This window comes from Notechis scutatus, chromosome 6, assembly GCF_049901735.1.
Source record: "Notechis scutatus isolate UNSWTSFEM ecotype Mainland chromosome 6, rNotScu1.2, whole genome shotgun sequence".
Classification (NCBI taxonomy): Eukaryota; Metazoa; Chordata; class Lepidosauria; order Squamata; family Elapidae; genus Notechis; species Notechis scutatus.
This window is the reverse complement of record NC_142014.1, coordinates 58,372,482-58,396,522: the sequence shown is the minus strand read 5'-3', so window position 1 is coordinate 58,396,522 and position 24,041 is coordinate 58,372,482. Positions and strand designations below refer to the sequence as shown.

Sequence of the window (24,041 nt, the reverse complement as noted above, 5' to 3'; positions counted from 1 at the left end):
AAGTTGTCTACAGATACCTGTCATAGTGCCCATCATGTTCCCTGCTGCTTCTGTTTACTTTTTAAGACGGTCTTTTAATTTTTAAAAAGAGAAGCTAATCTGCTACAAAGCAAACCTCTATAGGTTTCAAAGGCATTCTTTGAACATAAAAATGTTTGGATATGTGCACATCTGTCCAGAAATAATGCAAAATTAAGCTGGAATATACAGCATTCGGTGGACAGAAGCTAGAGAAGGCTTCAAAAGAGACTTATTAGTCTTTCAGTTACAGTACGTTTTGTAATTGAACAAGATCATACATCATTCATTTTAAGAACATTAAATTTCCCTCCTCACACCAGCTGTTTCATGAAAGCATCTACATCAGGGATGTCCAACCTTGGCAATGTTAAGACTTGTGGACTTCAACTCCCAGAGTTCCTCAGCCAGCAAAGCTGGCTGAGGAACTCTGGGAGTTGAAGTCCACAAGTCTTAACATTGCCAAGGTTGGACACCCCTGATCTACATCATAATCCCCAAATTCCAAGTGCATCCATTTTTTCAACAAAATTATGAGAACTGTACAACCACACTGTCAGTTAATTCTAATATTTTAGTATCTTTGCTTTGAAATCCTTTGGAATTGGCACTAGATTCCTGTAATTTGGGAGCCTCAAATTAAAGGGAGGGGAATTATGTTCTTTGTAATGAAACTGGCATAGCTTAAATGAAGGAAGTACTCTTAGCCTAGTTAGATTTGAGTTGGCCTATTTTTTCAACAAAGGGTTACAACACTGATTCTGTAAAATACCTTAATAATGTTACTGTACTGAAACTCTGAACTGCTTTCTGGGATATGTGTGACCTAAAGTAAGTCAGAAGTCTCCATTGCCCAGGCCTATCAACCACATAGTGCCTATTTAAAAAGAGGCTTACATTCTTTCATATAATCCAGTAAACCCAAGTGGTATCTTTATGGGAGTTGAAACCTTTAATTGAAATTTTAGAATGACATCCATGAATCATGTCTTGTTTTCTCCAATTTGATTCAACTGATCTAACAATATCATCTATAATACACATATATTCTTAAATTGAATTCCTCATGAAGTCCACTACCCTATTATCTTTTTCTTACACGTAAACTGTACTCCTTCTAAATATCTATGGAGATTCTCAGTCATCCAGGTTATGGTTATCCCAAAGGTGCTTTTCAAAAGACAACTGGGCTTTCAGAACTGAAGAAGCTTCTTGGATGAGAAGCGAAACATCTTCAAAGACAAAACAAGGAAGTCCAATTGCCTTTTGAAAAAGCACCTTTGGGTGTATTCCTTCTAGTCATCCTCATCACTTTGTTTCATCTAGCCATTCACACCACTGCCTATTAACAGGGCTCTGGAAATCTGTCCTAAACTGAGGTCTGCAATAACTAAACTCAAAGTCTTTGATAAAACTTAAATTCTGCAGCTCATTAAATCAGCATTAGATCACTTTGCATAACAAAGTCCTTTAGAAAAACTTTATGGTTCCTATAACTTACATAAACGCACAAGTGGTGAAAAGAAACTTGTTAAAGGTTCTTGGCACTTCAAACAATTTATTTTTAATTGCAGACATACAGATTTCCAGAGTCCCCACTAATGGGAAAAGAATATGGTTCTTGTCTCTCAACTCATCATTTTTACTACATTACTATTTCTTGCTAACTGAAGTTCTATAAAAAATGAAATATTTCCCACTTAAATTGCTAAATGCTTTTCAAAAGAAAAATATTATAACCAGCATTTCCAATAAATGGCTGGGCAAGTATGCCCACAAAGTTTTTAGCCCAGGCCTTTTTGCATGTATTTTTCAGTTAGGATCTCCTTTGGTTGAAATTCAAGAACTTTTATTAACTTAGCTGAAGTTTAATTCATCAGTATAGATACTGATAAATCCATTCGCCAATAATTTATTATTTTTAACTATTGATTATTTTTTACTCTTAAAGTTATAGCTTTTCCACTAGTTAGTTACCTTCTCTAACAAAAATGAAAAGTACCTTTTTTCAGTTTACATTTTATCTAGTTTCAACTTACTACACTGGAAGATTTTATTTTTTTTCTATCTGCCAGAGAGTTTTCTTCATATATTACCATAATTTCTTTGTACATTAGGTAGTATTTTAATTGCATGAACTCCAAGTTTGAATAATAAGCATGAGGTGGTATTTTCAAAGGGCTTCTCCTTATAACAATGTTGTTACTTTCAGCTAATTGATAATTGGGTCAACTCCATCATAAAGGTATCCAAGACCCTTTCTCTCCAGTCCTACTTTTTCCCCATCTGCTAATTAAATTTATTACAGATCTCTAGAGCCTTCTTGTAGACCTGAGTGACATCATCCATGTCTGTAAGAAGAGAAAAACTATCACTTGTCCGATTTCGGTAGCGCTTCAGGTACTGTGGTCGTGAGCGGTTTTTTTGAAGTCCTTGGAAATCTTGGATCTGGAGGAAGTTTTCAGCAGACACACAGCTTTTTATTTTAAGTTTGTTCTCTTGCAAGTCTACCAAGTCAAAAGAGTCACTGGAAAGAATGCTGTCATCACTAATCACACTAGAAGGGCGACTGTAACTTCGAGATAATCCATCTACAGCCAGACCTGCTTCCTCCATGCCTTTCGTGACTGGTCTATCAGAATGGATCAAAGCTGAATGTGCAGTAGTGGTGGAATACTTGCTACTGTGTTTTAAAATACCCTTCCGTCTGTAGGAATGACTGTAAGACTCTATCCTTAACGTTTCGATGATATTTGGGGATGTATCACTGTTTCCTACCTCCTCATTATGATTCAGGAGTTCTGAAGATTCACTCCGTTCTGGAGATGAGTAGTATCCCGATTCTCTTTGCTGAGTCTTCTTGAGGATTCCCTTTTTTGGCATTAAAGAAGACTGCTTAGTGCTGTATTTACCCGTTATATCCCCTTCCAAAACACTCTTAATTGGCATACCTGTTCTACATAATTCCTGTTCTTTTTTAAAAGTGGAGGGCAATACTGGATTGACTACTCCTTCTATGAATCCTGCACTGTGAGATCGATGTTCACTATTGCTCCTCTTCTTCAAAATACCTTTTGGCCTCTTGGAATTTAATTTGCAGGAGCTGTCAACTCCTTCTTGGATAGACTGTGCAATGTCATTTTCCTTCTTTGATTTTTTGAGGGATCTCTGTCTCTCTAAATGGACTTCGGATCCTTTTGGTTTAGAAAGGCACTTCATTTTGGTCTCAGTCTCTGGCTGGAGGCCACTGGATCGATGATGCCAGTCTATGAATCTAGACAGCAGAGGGGACTCAGAGTCTTGCAAGGCATCACAATCACAAACAGTACTCTTATAGCCCCAGTTAACCCACCAGTGGTTGGCAATGTCTTCAATGGTTGCTCTGCGCTCAGGATTCACCATCAGCATCCATCTGATCAGGCCGCGAGCATCTATTAACAAATAATATACATTAAAGACTTTTGAGCTTAAGATTTTACATTAATACAGAATCTAACATATAATGGATAGTTGCAAATGACACGAAAATTACGCAGGGCAGTATTTTGGCCTGGAAGAAAGGGATTAAGTAGATAGGTAATTGACTGATAGATTTCCTAGGGGTAGATTCCTGGTACAAACTGACACTAAATTACTTTTCCATATCATGAAAATGGTACATACATAATATTTAATAATACCGGTCTGTTTTTTCCCCCAAGGTTGCTGAATGAATATAGTAAAGGGAAGCACATATGAAGAAACACAGATTCAGAAAATCTATCAATTTTTGCATGTAGATTGTAGGGATAAAAGCAAATGACAATCCATTTCTCAATATATATCTATAGGAATATTTATTATGTAAATATTTATCAGTAGTTTTAAGTGTTATAAGACTTTCCTGAACAACTATACAAATCTTAAATTTAATCTGCTTTTTAAAGGAAAACAACCTGAGTTGCACTCTGGAGGCTAATATGTGAGATTTATCTTTCAGTAAAATTAGAGTTTGTAATAGAATGTATAAAAATCAAAACATATATATTTGTCAAATATAGTCTACTTGGAGACTGACTGCATATAAGGAATGTATATTTGTGTGTGTATGAGAGAAAGCCTATGTATTATTTCTAATAGCTAAATGCATATAACCTGGAATACAACTAGTCCAATTCTTCTACCTTTAACCATCAGATTTACCATCTCCGTGAGAACAATGTTAAAATATTTGGTAGATCTTTGGTGTTCCCATGTCAAACCAAATGGTGCCTTTAATTTTTCAGCCTAGTTTTTTAATTGCTGTCATCAACCTCCTTCTGTATTTTTAAGAAATTGTGAAAGACTTGTTGATGGTCAACATAGGACTAAATTCTTAAGCCAAAGTTTGCTCTCCAAAGTCTTTTTTTTTAAATTCACACACATGTGCACACCCATACACACACACACACACACACACACAATTCTAATGGCTGAAATGAATCTCTATCAAGTAACACTTTGTAGCTTCCTTGTAAAGACTAAGAGACTTTTGACTATCACCTAGTTAGCTGAAACAAATTTGAAACAAATTCACTGTCACTCAGATTTGCTATGACACATGAGAGAAAAAAAGCAGATATGTCTTGGTCAGTGTTTAGGACATTAGACATTATGATCAGCAGCAACATTTCAGCCTGTCAACAGAAGTCCATGGCAATAAATCTGTTGTGGCCCGACAGCAGCCAGCAGAGCTGGCAGCAGATTCGGACAGTGGGGAGGTTGGGGAGGAACATGGGCCAGTCCTGGAGTCTGGGGAAGGCTCTGACAAGTGCTCTGCGTTGGAGGCAGAGATGGGGCCAGGGCCATCTGACAGTTATCAGCTGCCTTCAGAGTCAGACATCAGTGAGGCAGAAGAGCTGGAGCCTGTTTCCAGTGTGCATATGTGCAGAATTGCCAGAAGAAGGGAACAGCTGAGGAACAAGGGCCGACTTGGGAGTAAAGCCACAGGTGGATGGTGAATGGCCCCTCCCATAGGGAATAAAAGAGAATGAAAGGGGAGTGGGGCTTTGCAGGAGACAATTAGTTCCTTCCGGCATGCTTGCCAAGTATTGCAGGATCTGAAAGATATCGGCCTGGCCATGCTCCAAGCCTGATAAAGGTTTGTAATTGGGAACTATCTTGAAAGACTGTAGGCCGGAATTTTGTTGGAGAGGAAATTCATTGTAAATCAAATAAAAGGTTTCATGCTGTTGGGGAAGCCTAGGTCAGAACAAAATGACCTGGCAATCAACATTTTAAGAGGGAAATTGTAATACAGTTCAATCTGTCTTCAAACTATCTATTATAGGAGTTCTGCATTACAGAAATAAAGAATTGAATAATGTTTGGCCAGTAAGTATTAGATATAAAATTAGAATTTAGTTTCAAGTCAATATCTCATAGACATTGTTAGAACCTAGGTACCCCAAGACTGTGAGAAAGAAATTAAAACGGGTCACAGAACAGGCAAACTGCTTATTGGTGATTGTTGCTTTAGACAGATCTTCCTCAAACTTCTCACAATACCCTTTGAAAATCAAAAGCATCCAGATAGCCTTTGATGCAAATTGAGAATCCTTAGTTTGTATTGCAGTATTTCTGTTTTATCCATCCAACTCCTCCACATAGCAAACATCAGAAAGGATGTAAAACAAGCCATTAGAAACCCCTATTATGTCAATGCACCATGCATGACACATCTTTTGATACCTGAGGGCTGTGTTGGCTCACGATATTCTCCACTACTGATCTGCCTGATCAGATTTTTGTGATCAAAGCCATCAAAGGGCATTGTTCCATAAACCAGAGTATAAAGTAAAACACCAAGAGCCCAGCTGTCAACCTAAAGCAGAAAGATAAGAAACATAAGGAGTAAAATATGGTGACTCCTGAAGACGCTGAAATTACTAAAGAAACAAAACATCCATCTACCATTATTTAAAAAGGTATAAGTATTCTGTAGAAAATACATCAATGAAGAATGAAAACAAGACTTTAAAGTATCTTGTATGCAAAGATTATTACTTTTTGGATTATCAAAAAAAAAAAAAAACATTTTCACCGAATTCCATACACACAGAATATTTACACAAACCGGCTATATAAAATGAATTAATCAATACATAAATTTATATTTTTCATTCCATTTTTAAAAAATGTTTATTTCTTCTGAATTTTGTTTACCTCTGGTCCTCGATAAGGTCTTCCGTTAACAATTTCAGGAGATGCATATAGTGGACTTCCACAGAAAGTCTGGAGAAATTTATCCTTCTGATAAAGATTTGAAAGACCAAAGTCTGCAATCTGTAAAGACAAATTTAGAAGCGGTTGGCTATGGATAATATGTAACATTAATACAAGCCTTTTTTCCATTCTGTTTCTTTCTTAGTTTCAGAATAGTAGCATGAGGAGTTTATAACAGCTGTTATATTTCTTTTAATTCTGGTTTTCAATTACATTATATATTATATTATATTTCAGTTATATAAAGCATGTGTTATTGTATTAGTAAAACATCCATGCCAAAATGCATCTTCTTTTATTTGTTTTTCATGGGCAACTCAAATGTACATGTATATTATGAATAAAATAAACATTGGAACCATATAGCACATATTTGTAATGCTAAAAATATTTTCATGCAAAATAATTTATGCTTGCATACATATCATACTGCTAATTGAATAAAAATAGTGGTTAGAGGCTGCAAAATATTTTTGAACAGTTTTGAAAAATTGGAAAATAAAAACTTAGAATGAAAATGACTTTCTAATATTTTGTTCTGGCCTTTTGGCTGCCAGCAGAGATAGCTGCAGAGTCAGGAGGTTGGAGGAGGAGGAGGAGGAGGAGGAGGTGGTTGAGGCAGAGCCTGGGCCAGCTTCAAAGCCTTTGGAAGGCTCTGATAAGGAAACAGCACCAGAGACAGAGGCACAGCCAGGGCCTCCGTCCTCCCCCAGGTGGAGAGAAAGCTGTCTTTGGGGCCTGACCTGAGTGAGAGGGAGGAACAGAAGTGGGCCATCCCAGATGCGCATATGGAAAGGAGAGGAGAGCAAAGGAGAGGAGAGCAAAGGAAAGCAATAAGCTGGCTCTCAGGGATACACATATTTCTGGCTCACAGATGATAGCCAGCCCCTCCCTGGCTGGGAAATAAATAGGAGGTGTTTGGGAGTGGAGACAACCATTTGTTTCTAATATACAGCAAGCAATTCATATTTATTGGATAAACCCAGGTTTGTTGGGACCAATTACATTTGATTTTTTGTTTATCCCTGTGAATAAAAGACTATTACTGCCCTATTATAAAAAGGGGTTGTTTTACTTGTGAGTAAACATCTTATCACTACTTGCAAAGGCTGGGTCAAAACATATTTGGGGTCTTTCTTGGAGCGAAGCAATTTAGAAGTCTAGTTGATCCAAATATGTGCTTAGAAATAAGAAAGAATGAGAAGATTCCCAAAGTTACCATTAAATAAAATTTGGATGAATGACAAGGTGGGATAAAAATCCAATGAATAAGAATATAGAATAATAGAGTTGGAAATGACCTTGGAGGTCTTCTAGTCCAACCCTGTTTGAGCAGGAGACCCTATACCATTTCAGAATAAATAAACTCCAGCTTGTTTGGGAGAAACTCTATTCAATAGCAAATAAGAGGTCACACAAACAGAGGGAGGATCACATTGGTCACCTCCTGTATTTGAAATTTTGAGTCTTTGGGGCTTAGTGTTAGTGTTTAGTCACAGCAATCTGTGTCCCTATAGAACAGGAGTGTCAAACTCAAGGTCCATGGGCCAGATCCGGCCCACAATATGGTTGGATCCGGCCTACAGGGCTGTCCTGGAAAATGTAAGGGGCTGGCCTGTATCACTTCAGCCCAGTCTACCCAGTGCGAAGAGGAAAAACGCCAGCAGTTTGGGGAGTGGCATTGAGCTGAACATGCCCACCCAGTTGGCCACACTGCCTGACCCCCCATAGGTCAACCACAGCCCTGATGCAGCCCTCAATGAAACTGAGTTTGACACCCCTGCTATAGAGGAAAAAATAAATAAAACCAGGGGAAGAGTATTCTTTCAATTTCAGAACACTTGTATCTTGTAGGCTAATGAAATATGAACACTTTTTACCTCATACTGGCAAGGTTTCTACAATCCTCCCCTCTGATTTATCAAAGTAGATAGGAATGTTGCTTTCTCTACAGCATATAAATTGACAGGGTCATTTGCCCAAGTGGCCTACTGTTTTATTAAAGTGTTCTGTGAATTTAACATGCATTCCTAGCAGGAGATAATTAATCAGTATCTACTTCTTGAACAATATGATGGAAAGTATACTAAACTAATGATTGAATGTGGTGGAAAGTCCTACTCTGAAGTAAGAAAACTGCATAGGTGGGCTATAGGACATTTTCCAGGCTGTGCTTTTTGATATTTCATTACAAGGACATTACAAGACAAGCCAGTAGCTATATTTTATTTATTTATTTTATTTGTTTGTCAAACATGACAAGATAACAAGTATAGGTATGAACATAAACATGAAGAAAGGAAGTAAATACAGATAAATGGGGACAGTAGGACAGGGACAGTAGGCACACTGGTTCCTGATGCACACCCCCTTTAAGGACCTCTTAAGAATAGGGTGAGGTCCATGGTAGACAGTTATATTAGTGAATTCATTTCAAAATAAATGTCTCAATTCATGTTTTGGAATTGCATGCAGAAAGAAATCCTAGAAAAAAAGTCCCTGTGTAAAGCCTTCACTGTATGTCTCAAATCCCATTAGAAGCAGCTGATGTAGAACTTCAGTCTGCAAATTTTAAAAGTTCAGTTTGCAGTTAATTTCCTTAAGTTCTTATCAAATCACTCTGAGGAGTTTGCTGGAACTTTATCTTGAGCTCATAATCACAACTCCATGAATCAGTAGATTTCCTTTACTTAGAGAGACTGTTCTGACATTCATTGTACAGTTTATTAAGACAATCTGTGGTCTTATTGTCCTACAATCTACAAAATACATGGGCAAATGGGTGTATAAAGTTTAAATCTCAAACTGGCTCCAAAGCATTTTCATTTTTGACCTTCAGGAAAAAGTGTTTCTATTTCAGCCAACTCCTATATTCACAAGTTTATCAGATTTTCTAGTTAAAACTGACATTTCCCCTCCCCCTCTGTGGAGAACAAAATCATAGTAGCCAAGATTCCTTCAAGTTCTTCTCACTTAAACAGAGCCAAAGAATTCAAATGTTTCCCAAATAGGGAGGGGTTGCTAAAAAACCAGATGCTGTATTCCCTTATCCTCAAGGAAATGATTGTTTCCACTACTTATATTAAATGTGATGAAATTTACTCACTGAATATGATGCTTATACCTTCTCCAATATTTGAGCTTAGGGTAATCTGAATTAACTCAAAATTGGATGGAACGTAAGTTTCATACTCCATGAGTAAATTTCATTGTATTTGTAGTGTAAAGGAACATTTTTAAGGGAACAATTTCAGCTTAACCTAAATTGTAATACTGGAGAAAGCACTAGCTTTAAGCTTTATACTCAGTGAGTAAATTGCTCAGCAAGTCAAATTTAAACAAATAATATTAAGAAAACAATTTAAAAAGAGGTAGTCCTAAGCACTGTGAAAATGGAGAAATATAAGACTATAGGTGTAGATGTGTACTGTATATGTACAGAAATTTCAAAATAGGACTGCATTGTCCTGTTGGACAAATGATTGCATTGTTCCACTATATAAATGGAATAATAGCAAAATTGAATCCAAGATTAAAGGGGTTTTGGCTAGAAAGGGATTTTACAACTAAAAGAGTGCAAAGAGTAACAAAACAACTTTTGGTTTTATATGTAATCATCAACTTTATATATAGTCCTCACAATTGGGACCAGAATTTCTGTTGCTAGGCAAGGCAGTTGTTAAATAAGTTGTGCCCAATTTTGTGACCTTTTTTTGCCACAGTTGTTAAAAGGATCACTGCAGTTGTTAAGTAAATATGGCTTAACTATGTAGGTCACTGGGAAAGTTATTTTTCATACCTAGTTCAGGTACTGGGCCATTGGGAATAAACTAAGCAAAGTTTCATTTTTTTCCTCTTGAAATTCACATTACGAAAAATACATAATGGGAGGGAGAAAGGGAAGAGGCTGTAAGAGAGATGCCACATAACCGAAGGTGACTCCTTCTCTAGCAGACATAACAAATTTGTCCGCTTTCAGACTGGGAGAGAGAGAGAGAGACAGGGAGGGGAATTCAATGCGTGTTGGACAAGACCCATCAAATGTACTTACATCTTTTACAATGGAAAAAGAGACAGAAGCAGAAGGAAGACGGTTTCCATCTTACATTTCTTACAAGGAAGTAACAGATATGGTGAGATCCCACAAAGGGTATCTTGGAAGAGGACTGAATTCAATTTCCATGATTAGGAAGAAAGATTGTTGCCAGAAGGGTTCTGGTTTTGGCCAAATTATTTTGGGGAATTATGATTTATATATAAAAAAATACAAACCTCATTTCAAACATCAAGAGGAAAAAAAAATCTAGGCAATAGTGCAAAAACCAAACACTGGTCTATCTCTCAGAGCACACTGTCAAAGGCTGCCAGTTTTATTATAATATAGTATTATCAGTTATATATCCATGACATAAAAAGCACTGGCTTGTATTATGTTAAAATTACACTTTAATAAAGGTTTTATGATTTTCCCCCCACAAAAGGGTATCCTTCTATAGACTTCTATGGAAAAAATATATACCCCAGAGTATCTTAAAACCATCTAAATGCATATAATGTACATTTTTATAGGATCCCAGTCCACATTGTGATACTGAAAAAATGTGTTTCATGTATATGTACATACTGTATAATGTGAGAGGAGAAGGAGAGAAACAGAAAACATAGGTAGAAATATAAAAGGAGAGATGAGAAGCAAGAATCACAATGACCTTGAAGCAGTGGTTAGCTGTGACAGAGGCATTCATGTATTGAAGATAAGAAACATCAGACTTTGTTTAACTCACAGAAAAGGTAGAACTTTTAATGAATTCTCATTCAATTTTTTCATAAAGAATTTAATTCGTAGAATACAATGTTTCATTATGCAATTCTTTGTTCATGCTAACACAAATACAAGAATCAAATACTAGGCACAGCCCTCAACTTATAACAGGGGTGTCAAACTGGCGGCCCACGGGCCAGATGCGTCATGCACAGTCCACACCCACCCCAGCTCCGTGAATGGGAAAAACATCGCGATACACATGACAGCAATGTGACGCAGTGAGTTTGACACCCGTGACCTATAAGAAAGCCAAAATGATGATATGTATAGTAATATCACAATGTAAAAGCCACCATTCTGTGTTTGAGCCGCAAATTCTGATGCAACTACATAGGTTGCTACATTTAGATGATGACACCAGGCACATTTTATAATTTGCCCACCCGCTGTCTGCCTCATCCATGTCCTGAAGCAGATTCCAATGTTACTTCCACCAAATAACTGCCTGAGAAACACTAATATTACTCAGAACCTCAAGGGACTTTCATAGGAAGAACCTTACAATTACTAGTAGTTCAATGTAATATATACAATCAATATCTATATATACCTTATATTAGATCACATGGAGTCTGGTAGCATCTTTCAAGTTATCACATTTTATTTAACGGTATAAGCTTTTATGAACTACAGCTCATTTTACCAGATGCATCTTCTATTCGTCTCCTACACTAGGGGTATAAACTTGATTTCATTGAGAGCCACATTAGGGTTGTATTTGACCTCGGAGGGCCAGGGTGGGCATAACCAGTTTGATATCACTCATATCAGGGCACCTGTGGTGGCCCAAGCCTTCTGCCAGTGAAAATGGCCTCCCAAGCTCCATTTTTGGCTGCAATGGCTTCCTGCAATCCTCTGCACTGCAGACTGGCCCTTTGCTGTTTCCAGGGCAGCCCCGTGGGCCAGATCTAAGCACACCATGGGCCAGATTCAGCCCTTGGGCTTGATTTTGACATCCCTGTCCTCTATATTGGATAAATTGATCAATCCCTATGGAATATATGCAACCAAATCTGACAACCAAAATAGCAATTTTACAATGAAATACAATAAATGTGTGATATATTTAATAATACATTTCTTGGACTTTCATGAATCACTAGAATCCATGTTGTATGGAAAGAATTATTACTAAGAGTGTTTCTTAGATATGGACCAATACCACTCATTAAGTATTACATATATTTGAGGAAAAAGGGATTTATTTACATTCCAAGTACCACTAATGGGGTTCTTAGATGATATGCCAATTGTAGTTATTGACCAGGTTGGGATCTGTTTTATATCACCCTGGTTACAGCATCATGTGCTTTCATGCTATACCTTAAGGAACCTGATCCAATATAAGAAAACTCTTTATTATATAATTATAATATTATATAATTAAGCATACTTAGAAGTTTAAACAATGGAATGTGGATTTTTGGAAGCAGGAAGAGTTTCCCATAAAAGCATCACGTAGCTTGTATCTTAGCCATCCCTTTTTTCCAAGAAGAATGAAAAGGTCATTCCCATGCTTTTACTAAAGATTTTTGACATAGTTATGACATCACCAAAAGCTAATCTGAAAGCTATCATTGTGCCTGGAGTTCTAAGGCCACTTCCTAATGAAGGGCATGTGCTCTGCTTGAGTTTATTTTGAAAGTGGATTTGCTTATTTTTCAGATGCAATCAAAGGAATGTTCAGAGGGTGAAATAAGCACTTGAAACCTGTAAGCCAAAAAAGTGTGCATGGTCCCAGCAGCCAGCAAAAAAGTCATCTGTAAAATACATTATCTTGCGAAAGGGATCTACTAACCTTTGTGTTGATTGCTGTTATTGCTTTTTTAAAAGGGAGGAAAACTACTACTTTAGTTTTAAAGTAAATAAAAGTCTTAATTCATTTTTAAATCATCACAAAGATAGTCTGTTTATTCTGTAAACAGATGCTTCAAAGTAGCAACTTTGATAAAAAAAATGTTTAAGGCAATATATATTTAAAGATTATGAAGGCTGTTTACCTTGATGTTACAATTGTCATCAAGAAGAATATTTTCCAGTTTTAAATCCCTGTGAACGACACCATTCTGAAAGAAGAAATAAAGAAAACATGCAGATGAATATAAAGGAGATTCTAGAGGAGCGGGGTTTAATATTGACTGGATTAAAGAAGCAAAGCATCAGGGTGGTCTTTGCATTTACACTTCAGTCATAACACTAGTAACTAGTGACAGGAGATGCATTAGTCACTTGCTGTGTGGTTAGGAGAAGAATGACTGGAATTTGTCCTCCCACAAAGCCTGTAAAACAGCAGGGGAACTCTTTTCGGAACTTAATCCCAACGCCAATCTGCCCCTCACAATGTAAAAGTAATATATTCTTCCCAGGCATTAGAAAACAATCCCTATCAAGGTATGTTAGTACAGTACTTGCAAAAGGCCCAGTAATTCTAGCTGCTAGCCTTTTTAGGCATGATGACTTATACTGTACCCTTCAAAGGCTGCTTCAATATGAGCCTGAAATCTCATAACTTCTTCAAATTCATTAATATTAAAATTATAAAAGTAAAACCTACAATCTGTGTGTTTTAAGTGGTTTTGTGTATTTCATGCTATGTTCCCTGCAGCATAAATTAATCCTATTGGAACCACTTTCATAACAATATAATCAGCCTGGAGCGTCTCTTAATATGCCATTATTATGCAAGGACAACTTGCAGGGATTCTTCTGATCTTGCGAACTCTGAAGGTGTGGACAGAGTTTTTGGCAGCATGAGCTCTCTGGGTGGACCCCAGGCTGCACTAGGCTCCTTCAGGAAGGTAGATAGGGTGATTGCATGTGAATTTGAGAGGGATTGTGCTTCTTGTCTTGAAGATTGTGGTATACCCCTTCCTGAAGAGGACACTTTTTCATCTCATCATTTTGGATAAATCCTGTACAGTTTCCAACTTTCCCTTCTTGCACAGAAGCTAGAAATAATCCTGAAGCTCAACCCTTTCACAGTTGAGCTTCAGACCTAGGCATGAGATTGAAAATGAAGTGGTCACTCTTATGAAACACTGTTTTACAGCCCTCTCTAAGTGGCTTAGAGTCAGCATATTGCCCCCAACAATCTGGATCTTCGTTTTACCGACCTTGGAAGGATGGAAGGCTGAGTTGGTCTTGAGCTGGTGAGACTCAAACTGCCAAACCACTAGCAGCTGGCAGTCATCAGAATTACATGAAACTACTGAAAGAAGATACAGGTAGTCCTTTCTTACTTATCACAATTGGCAACTCCATCTCTAAGTAATACAGTCATAATATGAAACATGACTGAATCCAACTTACATCACTTCTGACTGCAGTTTTGAAGCAAATAACCTGCAGTCATTAAGTGCAACATCACATGACCACTACTTGCAATTTCCTGCCAGCTTTCCCATTGTTTATGCGAAGCTGGCTATGGAGGTTGCAAATAGTGAACCTGTGACCACAGGAGACTTTGACTATTCTAAATGCACACTGATTGTGTTCAAGCACCCAAATTTGCGATCAGGTGACCATGGGGATGCCGCGACAGCTGCAGGTTTGAGGTTGTAAATCTCATTTTTCAGCAGTGAGTAAGCAAATTGGTCAGTTCAGAATGAGGTATCATTTTATTGGACAGGAAAAGCAGTGGAAACAATGGAATGAAACAAAACAGGCTGAAACTGAATTTTTTAAAAGATGGAGTTGCTATTTGTCTAGAACCCAACTTGCTTGAAAGAGAGGCCTACACTAAATTGAAACCTATTTTTAGTTGCTCTGATATAATTTCATCTTACAGTCTGAAATCGGGTATGAAAGGAAGTGCACATAATGCAAAGATTATCACCACACACCTCCAAATATTTTTTACTCACCTTATGACAATAATGAACTGCTGAAACAATTTGCCGGAAAAAGTGTCTTGTCTCCCTTTCATTTAGCCTTCGCCTCTCACTGATGTAATCATACAATTCCCCTTTACTTGCATATTCCATGATGATCACTATTTTATCTTTGTTCTCAAATACTAAGATAAAATAGAAACAAATACTTTTATTATATTGATGAATTAAATACAAAATACTCATATACACTTATAAGTAATCAGAGCTAGCATCTTCTAATGTAGAGAAGCACAAATTACTCAGTTTCAAGTCAAGAGCAGTTTCATGTTCTTTCTTAATTTATCATTTTTGCAGTTTAGAAACAGAATTAGGCACATTTTTAAAAATTTAAAATACTTTTAACAGTTTATAATACTTTGACATGTTTTTCACAATTCTAAGCATATCTTCTATCAAAATATGTATTTCAAGAGAAATTTTGTCATAGAGTAGATACCTTATAAACATCATACCTTATAAATACTCTGATACAGTTTTGAACCATAAATTGAAACAAAGGATTTAAAATAGTGAAAATTAATTCCAATCTTCCTACTAATCAACAGATAGTGTTTCAATGCAAATACAAATAAAAATTCAGTAACATTTTCCCCTAATGTTTTCCTAGGTTCTTCTAGTAACCTCATAAAAATTGTTGCGACTACATTTTTTTCTCATTTTCATAAATATAAATAGGCATTTTATTTGAAGGCCTGTTTTTAATTAGGAAAGAACAAGCAAAAAAAGAGAAAGATATTGTGAATAGGGAGAAAATGTTTAATAAATAACTTTGATCGCCACAGGTAACCAATCAAGTAATTTATATGAGCTGCAGAATTTGCTTCAGGAATATGATAAACCAACAACACAATATTTAATACATTTCCTTCCTTGCTTAATAAAAAATATGAATTTCCCACTTGGAGCACAAATGAGGTCTGAAACTGAAATCACACCTTTTTCTTGGTCATGCTGCCATTAATAGAGAAAAATGGATTACTATTAGCAATCAACATGTAATATGAAACTTACGCAGTCGGTTGATGCTCTTTTGAAGAGGAGTAAATAGGTAAAATATAAAATAATGTGTGCTGTCGATAAATTATGTCACTTATACAAAAATAAGGAAGCACAGTATCCAGTGAGCTCTCGCGCTTGACATATTCTGCTTGCCTTGCCTGTCTTCATGATCCAGGTTTTCACTATGGAATAAGTGTGTATTACTATGTCAAGGAAAATGAATATGCTATTAAAATTAAATGTGTGGATATTCAAGGCCAATGAAATCTTTAACTGTGCATAGAGCTTTGGGGTTATGCGTCACACAGACAGTTTCATAACATTTCACAGGCAACTGGCATCTTCAGAGGCTGTGTGGTACATAATCCCAAAGCTCTATGGAGTTATGCGTCATACAAACCACCTTGCCTCTGAAGATGCCAGCCACATTGCCTGTGAAATGTCAGGAAACTGGTATCTGAAACTCAACACGGTCCAATAGTTAAAAATGAATTAAATTTCTATTCTTTCCTATTAAAATCTAAATTTCAAGCTTCATATAGTATTAGTTATACTATAACCAATTCTGGTATAACTATTTGGAATGCTTGGCTCACTGTGTTTTTGCTCCATTTGATTTATGACCTGTCATCATAATGCAGATTATTCTAAATCCGGGACAGCTTCTATTTAGGCTCTGTGCTGTTGCTACCACCAACTACTTCAGGAAAAAAAATTAATGATACGAGATACTATAGAGATGTGGATCAATGACTATGATACATAACAAGATTACTATTTAAAATACGTTAGGAATCTGTTCACTAGAACGGTTCGTTTGTTCTTTTCTTACAGGAATTGGTCAAACAAAAACCTTCTTTATATTCTTTGAAATGGCATTGGTTATGCCTTTTGACGATGCCTGGCAGGAGCAGGATGGAGTAGTGCATGCATCTTTGCTGTATTTGATCTCTCTACAGCCTTCAATACCATCAACTATGGTATCCTTCTGGAGTGGCTTTGGGGGTTGGGAGTGGTGGGTACTATGCTGCTCTGTTCAATTCCTTCCTCTGTGATTGATCTCAGTCAGTATTGATAGGAACCAAGAAATCTGACCCTCATCCATGGGCTTCTGCAGACTCATTGGGGTGGGGGGTGAGGCGATGGCTCAGCAGTTAAGACACTGAGCTTGTCAGCTGGAAGGTTGACAGTGTGAGTTCAACCCTCAAGCACCACACAATGGGGTGAACTCCCATTACTTGTCCTGGTTCCTGTCAACCTAGCAATTCGAAAGCAAGCAAATACAAGTAGATAAATAGGTACTGCAGTACTTTCTCTGCTTCCCCTCTTCCCTTAGGAAGGTCCCCCATCCTAAGGAGGTCCATCTAGCAGGACCAAGAAGACTTAGGAAATATCATTCCTGCAGAGGTAAGTTTGGCCTACACTCTGACACTCTTTTTTAATGTCCTGAAGACATGGTTCTGCCTACAGGCTTGAGGACCCTAGAATGGTATGTAGCCCATCAAGTGGCTGGTCTGATAGTTGTGGCCAGGGCTGTTGGGAGCCATAAGGATTTATATTGGGATTTTATCTTTGAAAGACACCCAGAGTCACCAAGAGTGAGTTGGACATTACCTAAATGGATGGGTGGATAAATTCTGATATAAGAAAAAATAAAAGTAAGCAACAAACTCATATTTTTGAAGGATCTGAATAGGACTTATATAATATAATAAAAACTGCCAACCAAGAATGTCTATTTACTATGGCTACATTTCAGTTCTGTCTACACTGCCTTTTAGCAATCGATCAGAACATCACCCTAGATCAGTGTTTCTGAACCTTGGCAAATTTTAAGATGTGACGACTTCAAATCCAGTCCATACATCTTAAAGCTACCAAGGTTGAGAAACTGAAGTATTCTCAGTCCCTACACTGAATTCATCTACCTAAGATTGTTACAAGGCTCCTAGCCTGGAAAGATTACAAATTCAACTTGGGATGAGATTCTGTTTGAGAAACAATGGATTTTGTGGTTATGTGGGATTCTTTGGCTCTGATTCTTAGTTATTCTCTAACAGCTGCCTACATTTCAGTCTTGGCAATACATGTTAATCATCTTGTTTCAATGTACAAATGTTTTCCATCTTCACCTGCCCCCTGTCCACCCACATCCTTTTCAAAAAGAAAGTTCCTTAAATAAGAATCTTGTTATGTAAATAAATACTTTACTTTAAAATAGAACTTGGATTTTTTGATGCAGCCTGGAAGAATTTACAGGATAACTAAATATTTCCGACAAATATTTATTTACCTGCTCAGATATTACCACGCTGCTATTTATCCAGCAAAGTAAATTTCATTTCATCTCTATAGAAGTCATGTTGGAGCAGGGGGAGGAAGCCACTTTGAGGTAGTGGTTCAGGCATCAGGCTAGAGAAAGGCAGCGCATGAGTTCAAGTCCTGCCTTAGCTATGAATGCTGGCTGGGTGACTTTGGCCCAGTAATTCTTTCTCAGCCCAACCCACCTCACAGGGTTGTTGTTGTGGAAAAATAGGAGGAGGAAGAAAGTGTGTTGGATATGTTCACTGCCTTATTTGTAAAAATGATAAAGGTGGGGATACAAATAGTAATAGCACTTAGAATTATACCGCTTCACAGCACTTTTACAGCCTTCTTTAAGCGGTTTACAGAATCAGTGTATTGCCCACAACAATCTGGGTCCTCATTTTACCCACCTTGGAAGGATGGAAGGCTGAGTCAATCTTGAGCCTGGTGAGATTTGATCTGCCAAATTGCAGGCAACCAGCTGTCAGCAGAAGTAGCCTGCAGTACTACATTATAACCACTGCACCACCACAGCTCTTAAATAAATACTGCAGGAAAAACCTAAAATGTGATAAAGGTGGTCCTCGACTTACAACCACAATTGGGATCAGAATTTCTGTTGCTAAACAAAGCAATTCTTAAGTGAATCTCACAGTCATTAAGCAAATCCAGCTTACCTCACTGACTGCTTGTCGGAAATTGTTTGAAAAAGTTGTAAATGGCAATCACCTGACCTCAGGATGATGCAACCATCCTAAATACATGCCAGTTGTCAAGCGCCAGAAACCTGATCACATGACTGTGAGAATGCTGCAATCAATGGTCAGAAGTGTGAGAACTGGTCATAAATCACTTTTTGTTAAAGGAATGTTCGTAAGTCATGAACTACCTGTACAATTCTTCAATAGGATGTGTATATATGCTTTTTCCAGTTCCATAAACTATTCCAGAAGGTCTTTATGCAATTAGTCTAAAGTATTTATGTTTCAAACACTGAATATATTTACTTCCGCCCTTAGACTCTAAAAAAGAATTTGTTTATTTGATATCTTTGTCTCTGCATTATTTTTTAATTCCTTGTTTCTGAACAGCTAATTGAAAACACATATTTTGGCTTTGGATTTTACTAAAACATAAGGAATGTAAAACTGGGAAAGAATTTAATTCTCGTTACCAAGGATATGTCTGAGTCGAAGTACATTTTGTAACACAGCGTTTCTCAGCCTATTATTCTACTATTCATAATAATTCCTGAATGTAATTTGTCTAACTATATTTAGAATGTTGAAATGATGAGCTCAGCTTCTATTTAGAGCTATAAAACAGAAAACCTCACTAGCACAAAGTCTTCCCTCTACTTCTGCCTATTAAGAGTTTTTGAATTCTTTGCATCCAGTGAGGCATCATATTCCTCTTTAAAACATACTTGGTCATTAAAAGGAAAACTGAGACTTCATTATTAAGCCAACATGTTTTTAAAGCGAAACTGGTAGATTGGTATATGCGCAGTGACATACCCTACTGAATTTGAACAGCCATGGACCATTCTGCCTAATTCTTTCATGGTTTTTAGATCCTTTATAAGTGTTATTTTATAACTAAGATGGGAATTTATTTTTTTATTTTGGAATCCTAGTTTCACTGAAAGCTGCAGATGCTTATTTTTTATTTTTATTTTTCAAAAAAAAAAAACCAGACATCTACCTTGAGAGTTGATTGCTTTTTGTTTACATGTAACCTCAGGATAAGAATTTTGATTTGTTATTTTAAGAGAGGCAATCAATCGCCTCACACTAGAACATCTGAATTCTCCTCATGCCTTTGCTCTATATCAGAACAATCTCCTAAATTAGTTTCAGTGTGTTGACATTCCTTCCATCTGGTATCTTTTCCATAAAGGGGTGTTTTTATTACACACACACCCCCAATAGCTATAGTCAGAAGTACCATTGCAATGATACAAAGAGCTCCTATATTAAAGGATAGTTGAATCAGAACAGCAAATAAATACAATTTCAGAGGCACATGCGGGTATAACTTTTTCACTGACCAAAAGCTAAAATTCTTCAAGTAAAAAAAGCCTTTTTTTTCTTACATATATTTAAATTGTTGGAAAAATATTATCTAAAATCTATTACAATTTATCTGTTCGGTCCAATATGATTAACATTGCTAGAATAAAACTTTACCAATGCTCTAGAACATGCTTCAAATTATTACATCAATGTTGTAAACTTTATCAAATAATGTTTTACGCAATTTAATATATACAACTGTGTCCCTCAAACCTTCACTTAATTAAGTACCATTCAGATCATCATCATCATATGTTAAACATAACATTATAAAGCATTTGTTAATAGCAATACTTATTAACCACTGAAGATTGTTTGCTTTATGAATTGACTAGATATAGAATACTGAGTACAATACCACAAATAAAATATAAATAAAATTTGGAAATATTTTTTTGATTGGTTTTGTTCATACCCAAAATCCTAACCAAAAAATGTCAAGTTTTAGATTCCTATTAATTCTGGAGTTCTAGACCTGAACTCAGGCATATTCATGTCTCTTATAAAAAGAAGTTAAACATTTTGTTAGTGTAGCTTTTCAAAATCAAAGTGCCATAGTTAATAACTATAATTATATATGTGTCAATTAAACATTTACGAGCGGTTTCATATAATCATGACTGATATCATTCTTACTTCCTTCTAGAGGCCCTTATGCTACTTTTGATAAGATCTTACAACAGTACAATATGTATGAGAGTCAACTAATGCATACCATAATGGCTTAGCTCTTTCAGCAAAGAAAAGTCACTCCTATTAGCATGACTTCTAAAAGGAGAATGCAATGCTTGCCTACTTTCCCACAACAATATTTCTCAGAAAAAATATTGTAATATTCTATTATTTATCCCCTGGTTTTATAAGCAGGTTTTCCTCCAGGAGCTCAAGGGCAATATAATATTTTTTTCTCCAATAAACACTAACAAGTTTTCAGATTTTCAGGCAAATTATTTTGCCATCATAACAAACTTCCATAACATTTATCTGGACATTAGAGAAAATGCTTTTTTCCACCTACAACTAGGTTACAGGAATTGAACAAAGATGAGGCCCAGGTCTGAGAAACCCAGAGTCACAGTGGCTGAAGCGTATGATATAAATTATTTAAATTTCGAAAATATGGCAAATTGCCAATTTTGTTTAACCTTGATAGTCTGGATTTCTTTGAATAAGGAGTTTTAGGTGTTAAATTATACTGACTGCAAGGATGTGAAGTGCTGTGGAGCATGTGATTTTGAGATTAGATTCATTCTCAATCATCAGGTTTTACACAGACAGACACAGACAGACACACACACACACCAGTCTTGGGTGTTACCAGGTACAAACAATAGAAATAGAGTGCCAAAAGTTGAACTAAAAGGAACTGAATTAGTTAATAGTTAAATACTATTTTTAAAGCAACTAAGCTAAATCGCTGACATAACAAATTCATAGAGTTGACAGAGATGACCCTCAGCACAACATGATTTTTCCTGTTTAATTTAATAAAGATTTTTTTTATGAAGAATACCAATGAATAGGCACTAAAAGCATTTAAGATGAAATTTTAGGTGTGCTATTTTGAAAAAAAAATCCAGAATGAAGTATTTGGAATCAAATCTACACATATTAATATAGTCAGCATTTTATGTGTGCAATGTAATCTATACATTCTGTTCACAAAGCAACTTTTCCAGTTTTTTTAACAATTAACTTAATTATATATCTGATGTACTATGAAAACATGTCCTGATGATTTTATGTATCAATTAATTTATTGGACATCTTTCTTCATCACAATTTGAACACAATATGTCAATAATATTTCTCAATAGAAACTTCTGAGTAGTAAGTAGGTGAAGTGAATACATCACCAGCACAATTAAATCCCATGTTTAGATATATATTATCATATTTATTACATTTCTGGGAGGGAGATTAGTATATGTGAGATTGCAGTTCTATTTAACATAGAACATACAAACTCATCATTGGTAACTGTACTCAAGATTATTCACCATGATCAGATTTCTGAATATTTTTGCTCATAATTCTCCATTTAATGCTTCAACCAACCAGTTTTCAACCACTAATCCAATTTTATGAATCAGTTCTCAGAGTACGCAGAGAGGCAGGGCTAAGGTGACAAGTAGACTCTCTCTGTCTGACTGACAACATACACAGGCAGTCAGCACTATAGCCAGGGATGGGTTTCTCCAGGTTCGGACTGATTCGGGCGAACCTCTTGTTCTGATGATCAGCTGGCTCTGAACCAGTTTGCTCCAACGAGCATGTGGGCTCGCCTGCCTGCCCCTGCTCTTTCCTGACCTTTATGTCTTTTTGTTAGAGCACAGCTGATTCGCGTAGAAGAGCAGTTTGCCGCACCTCAGCTGTTTTCTTCAGCTGCCGTTGAAGGTAAGTATTAGCTTTTTAAAATGCGGAGCATGTGCGTGCAGCGTGCACTCACCGAACCGGTTGTTATACCGGTTGAATCGCACCCCTGACTAAAGCAGTAACCAGGGTTCTAACCAGCTGATTGTAAATGCTTTTAGTATAGTTGTGTTGAGGCAGTTAGTATGCTCTCATACATGAACCTGCAGAAACTGCAATGAATGGTTTACCTAGCTGACCTTCCCAGATCAGATTCAGCAACATTGCTTTGAATTGGCATATTTTTCATGCTCACATGTACAATGACTAGCAGATAGATGCTTCACTGACATAAGATGACATGCATGTCTTCTAAATCATTCCTGAAACACAGGTAGCACTAAAATGTAAAGGGCCCTTAGGCAATATCCCACTGTAGCCACTGGGAGTCCCTGTAGATTAAAGATATAGTTACCTCTAGACATTAACTTCAGTAAGGATTTTTCAGTCTTCAAATCACATTTTAGGAAGTATAAGTTCCTGTTTGCTATATAATTTAGCATATACTGTTTTCTATTTATTTATGTTATTTGTCAAATTTATTAGCAACCCATCTCGCAGTTCAAGGAGATTTTGAGTGGACTTTTCCACTTTTCACATAAATTTAAGATATATTGGAAATAAGAGTTGCTATTAAAGTTATTATCTTCATACCAAGCTTCGTCAATATTATTCTTCCTCATGAGAAAGTCTGATTGTGAAGTTCTTGCATTCCCTCGATGATGAGACCCTTAATGAATCTTCTCTCCTACTTCTGGATGGGCAGACTCAGCCAGGAGCAAATGTCATGACATGATTTTGAATTGCACCAGAATCAGACTGAGCTCCCATAGTAGTGATCTCTCATGGACAAATATAGGGACATCTACAACTACATGGGACACTGCATGGGCCACCAGCTGAAATTTTGGATGGTGTTTAAGGATAGACACATACAGAACAAACTACAACAGTCTAATTACAAAGTAAGAAGAAGGCGAATAACCATGTGCCATGCCTCCTAATCCAGAAAGTGCCACAGTTTCCACAGTTGCAACATGTGGAAAGGAAGGTCCTCTTGGCCACAGACTCCACCTTCTACTCAAGCAGGAGGACTCCTAAACTACAATCTCTGCCCAAGAGAGAACAATACTCTCATGAGCTAAGGAAGGATTATTCTAAAATTCAGTTGAACTTTGAATACATAGTCACTCCATCTCACCGTGATTCAGTTTGAGCTTGTTATTCCCCACTCAGGCCCTAAGAGCTACCAGATACTGTATTTACTAC

General features: G+C 36.7%; 1 protein-coding gene across 1 annotated transcript in view; it reads right to left on the bottom strand.

Annotated features, from left to right (window-relative positions):
• Positions 1 to 1,107: 1,107 nt before the first annotated feature.
• NUAK1 (NUAK family kinase 1) overlaps positions 1,108 to 24,041 on the bottom strand; it is a 58,162-nt gene continuing 35,228 nt past the window's right edge. Inside the window, exons 3-7 of the mRNA XM_026694987.2 lie at positions 14,950 to 15,101; positions 13,087 to 13,152; positions 6,202 to 6,321; positions 5,728 to 5,860; positions 1,108 to 3,449 (exon numbers count right to left, since the gene is read on the bottom strand). Coding sequence (XP_026550772.1) covers positions 2,308 to 3,449; positions 5,728 to 5,860; positions 6,202 to 6,321; positions 13,087 to 13,152; positions 14,950 to 15,101 — 1,613 coding nt within the window. The 3' untranslated portion in view covers positions 1,108 to 2,307. The remainder of the gene's footprint in view (positions 3,450 to 5,727; positions 5,861 to 6,201; positions 6,322 to 13,086; positions 13,153 to 14,949; positions 15,102 to 24,041) is intronic.